Source organism: Meriones unguiculatus, chromosome X (assembly GCF_030254825.1).
Source record: "Meriones unguiculatus strain TT.TT164.6M chromosome X, Bangor_MerUng_6.1, whole genome shotgun sequence".
In the NCBI taxonomy this organism is placed as follows: Eukaryota; Metazoa; Chordata; class Mammalia; order Rodentia; family Muridae; genus Meriones; species Meriones unguiculatus.
The window spans coordinates 157830371-157834626 of record NC_083369.1 but is presented as its reverse complement, the minus strand read 5'-3'; the positions used below and the strand labels follow the sequence as shown (position 1 = coordinate 157834626).

Here is a 4256-nt window from a genome sequence, read left to right as displayed (position 1 = left end):
CTAGCTGAATCACGTGACCTTTTTCCCCTGTTTAAGGTTGGAGGAGTGGCAGTGATCACATGTCGGCTGCTGCAAAGAACTGGATTCTCCTCTCAGATCATCCTCAGAAAAGCTATCTTTGCTGTGCAGTAAATGATCGGGAGATCTGACCCTGGTTGCGGAACCCGTTTGCATTCCTGCTTTCAGAATACAGGGTTGTATTCCCACTTTATCCTTCCAGACCACCCTAGGAGATCTGTAAGCCTCTGTCCTGGAAATTGCTAGGAATCCTTGGAAGGGAAAGAAAGAAGAGTGTAGGATGGACTAGAAACAGGGTTGAATGAGTTCCAGAAAGCAGGCTTCCGAAACTTGTGGACAACAACCTGCTGAAGAAGACAACTCTGAGAAACCAATTCGAAGCAACATGCAGAGATGTCAGATGAGAGGAGCTGCCTCAGGAAAGGAGTCAGCTGGTTCCCAGGAAGAGAATGTTGAACCAGCTGTTCCAGGAAGATGGGGAGGTCACCCTGGTGAGAACTCCCCTTCTGGTTCAGTGCAGAAGACAAGGAAGAACCAGCAGAAGACTCCTGGCAATGGAGATGGTGGCAGTAGCAGCAAAATGCCCCAGCCCCCACAGAAGGAAAGGGCACGAGCCGATGCCACTGTGGAGAGTGAGGCGGCATTGAAGAAGAACAGAGTGGATGTGGAAGTGGAAGTGAAGATTCCTGAAGAATTAAAGCCATGGCTGGTGGAGGACTGGGACTTGGTTACTAGGCAGAAGCAGTTGTTCCAGCTCCCTGCTAAAGAGAATGTAGATGCCATTCTTGAGGAGTATGCCAAGTGTACCAAGTCCCAGCGAAGTGCTGACAATAAGGAGTATGCAGTTAATGAAGTTGTGGGTGGGATAAAAGAGTATTTCAATGTGATGCTGGGCACTCAGCTGCTCTACGAGTTTGAAAGGCCCCAGTATGCTGAGATCCTGCTGGCTCACCCTGATGCGCCAGTGTCAAACATCTATGGGGCACCACACCTACTGAGATTATTTGTGACAATTGGGGCAATGTTGGCCTATATGCCCCTCGATGAGAAAAGCCTGTCATTACTGCTGGGCTATTTGCATGATTTCCTTAAGCATCTGGCAAAGAATTCTGCTTCGCTGTTTACTGCCAGAGATTACCAAGTGGCTTCTGCTGAGTATCACCGCAAAGCCCTGTGAAGGTCTACTGACCACTCGCTGTAGTCTGCTCTCTGTAAACACTTTTGTTTAGTCCTTTCAGTGTAGAATTGACGTTCTTTTAAACTGTCAGTGTAAAACAGGGCCTATGTTAGGTTGATTTCCTGTTGTGTTGTATGAAGAAACAAATGGAGTGTCTCCTGACACCTTTCCTCATGTAAAAGTTGCTACCAGTGTATGCAGTAATTAGACAAAGAAGAAATTCAGTAGAACATTTTATTACCTAGTTGACGACATTGCTTGGATACTGGTGGTTCTATCCCTTTTGACACTACACAGTTTTCTAACACGTGTTAATGCTACATGGTGAGATGCCCTGGTTCCTAGTGCCAAAGGTTCAACTTAAGTGTGTATGCCTGAAAACCCATGCATTTGTGCTCTTATTTCTTGTGGTGCATGACCTGAACAGCCCATCCTCTGCAAATCCATTATTTGCTGTTCCTTAGGCATTCATGCTATCATTGCTCAAATTGTTGAAAGACGGTGGTTTGTTTCCTGGTTTCTGTATTTGAGTCTAATGCACTTTCTAACATGATAGAGGCAATGCATTATTCTGTAGCCACAGTTTTCTGAAAAGTTGATACTTTGGGAATCGTATTTCACATCTTAAATAAAATTGCTTCTAAATTTCAAAGCACACACACACACAAAATGATTCTGTCCCTTTGCCTTCATTGCTTACCTCCAGAGTCCAGTCCAAATTCTCCCCAGCTTTTAAAGACATCTTTCAAACAATTAGGTTCCTGGAGAATTAAGAGCCTTTGTTTATTATGCTCTTGTAAAACATTTTAGAAAAGTTCTGTAAATGTGAAAAAGTAAGTGTGTTGATTCATTATTAAATTTTAAAAATCACAGAGGGGATGGAGGTGTAGCTCAGTGGTAGAGTATTTGCCTAACACATACAATGCTCTAGCCCAGTTCAACCTTTACACAACTATAATACAGTTCCTTAGGTTGTGGTGACACCCCAATCATGGGCTTTTTACTCCCACTTAAAGCACTCCTTCCTAGACCCACAGTCTAGATTTTGGCAACTACCTGCAAATATTCCACCTCAGAAATACTAAATCCTAACCAGGCCTGTACTACAACAGAATATATTAATTAATTATGACTTAGTTAACTTACATTTAAATATGGGAATCGTGCTAGCATAATCAAGATGTCACTTGGTCTATAACACAGCTTTTCCCAATATTCTGATAAATGTTAAAAGCTTAGCAATATGGAAAGCCCTTAAACAGAAAGATCTGATATTTTAACAGAAGTATCTCCCTAAAGTTCACAGCATGCCACTATGTGAAGCCATCAGAGCACCAAGACAAGGGACACAGGATAGAGGTGTTAAGAAGGTTTCCTATGTGAGTACAGATTCACCCATTCACTTCCAGCACATATGACCAGCAGTATGGGAAGTTAACAGAATCAGAATTGGCATTAGAAAATTAGCCCACAATCCCATAGGATATGACTTTTATCAACTAGAGTTCAAAATGTAGTTTGCTTTGCCTTTACTTAGACTTCATTAATTCAAGTTACTGAGGTCAATACTTTTTTCCCTTCCCTGAGAATATTTCAAATAATGTTATGCAATGAAGATTATTTTATCAAATTGGGTAGGGTGGTTCACATCTACAATATCAGCACTTGGGAGATAAAAGCAGAAAATTAGGAATTCAAAGTTGCTTTCAGCTACACATAGTGACTTTAAGGACAGCCTGGGCTACATGAGGCCCTATCATAGTAGTTCTCAACCTTCCTAATTCTGAGACACTTTAACAGAGTTCCTCATGTTGTGGTGAACCCAAAGTATAAAATTATTTCATTGCTGTTTTGTAACCGTATTTCTGTTACATTTATGAATCATAATGGAAATAAAACAAACGGTTATCTAATATGTGATTCCAGTGAAAGACTCATTTGACCCCTAAAGGGGTTGTGACTCACAGTTTGAGACCTGCTGCCCCATCAAAAAGTACAAAGGAGAAAGGTGAGTGGAGAGGACAAAGAAAATGAGAAAGGGTGGAAGGTGCCTATATTATTTTGTCAACCTTGGCCTGGTAGTGTTGACCTGTCACGCAGCTACTTAGTGTACTGAAGGAGGCAGCTTGAAAAATCAATGATAAATGGGCAACTTATATAGACCCTGTCTCAAAAAATTAAAACAGGCTAGGAATATAGCACAGCAGTAAGCCGTTTAGCCAGAATACATTGAAACACTACTTAAAAAACCAAAATCACATTCTGCATTCTACCCTGGAGTTTTTGCCTATCTCCTAAATGATTTTTTAAATTTGTGTAGATTACAGTTCTTGGTATTTTAAAATTCTATGGTTTGCCTAAGGCACAATGCCATGTATCCACAACTACAGTACCACAAGCACACAAGATATTTTTACTGTCTGAAAATACCCTCTATGCTTAGTCTATTTGATCCCATTCCTTGGACAACCACACTTTTTCACTGCCTCTACTCTTTTACACTTTCTACTTAGTCCTTTTAGACAGGTTGCCTTCACTTGGGAATATGGAGTTCAAATTCAACATGTCTGCATTACCTGATGGCTCACTCCATTAGTCATTGATCATATCCCATTATATCAAACTACTTGGGTCTCTTGATCTCATCTGTCCCTACTTACTGAAAGATATCTTGGTTGCTACCACTTTAAAGATCATCAGCAAATTTGGTGCAAACACTGACCAGCAGAGAAGGTTTAGGTATTCAGATGAGCTAGGTAAATATTTGGGTATACTGCTAATGGGAAGTAGGATAAACATATAGTTTGCTGTGTTAGTACAGCCAACCATCTCCAAAGTGGCTATATCATTGTGCATCCCCACTAACAATAATTGGAGGTTTTGTTGTTAGGTAGCCACACCAACACCTCGCACACTCCCAGGTTATGGTTAACATTTAGCCATTCTAACATGTGTATTTCCTGTTTGGGGTTTTGGGTTTGTTTTGTTTTTAAAGGGGCTTTTCATTTTAATTAAGTCGGTGTCCAGAACACACCCTCAAGAAGAATCTAAGGCTGCAGAG

The 4256-nt window shown here is 41.1% G+C and overlaps 1 protein-coding gene across 2 annotated transcripts; it reads left to right on the top strand.

Annotated features, from left to right (window-relative positions):
* Window positions 1–319: 319 nt before the first annotated feature.
* LOC132650038 (mortality factor 4-like protein 2) lies at window positions 320–1195 on the top strand. Of its 2 annotated transcripts, XM_060374865.1 has the most exons (2): window positions 389–478; window positions 539–1195. In XM_060374865.1, exons 1-2 carry the CDS (start codon window positions 404–406, stop codon window positions 1193–1195), a joined length of 732 nt encoding a protein of 243 aa, XP_060230848.1. In that variant the 5' UTR covers window positions 389–403. The 2 variants fall into 2 exon arrangements, with proteins under 2 accessions (XP_060230847.1, XP_060230848.1); XM_060374864.1 differs by having other exon boundaries at window positions 320–1195.
* The last annotated feature ends 3061 nt before the right edge of the window (window positions 1196–4256 follow it).

Excerpts from the sequence above, each read along its gene's own strand:
- LOC132650038 (XM_060374864.1), top strand. The coding sequence starts at position 320 with ATGAGTTCCAGAAAGCAGGCTTCCGAAACTTGTGGACAACAACCTGCT.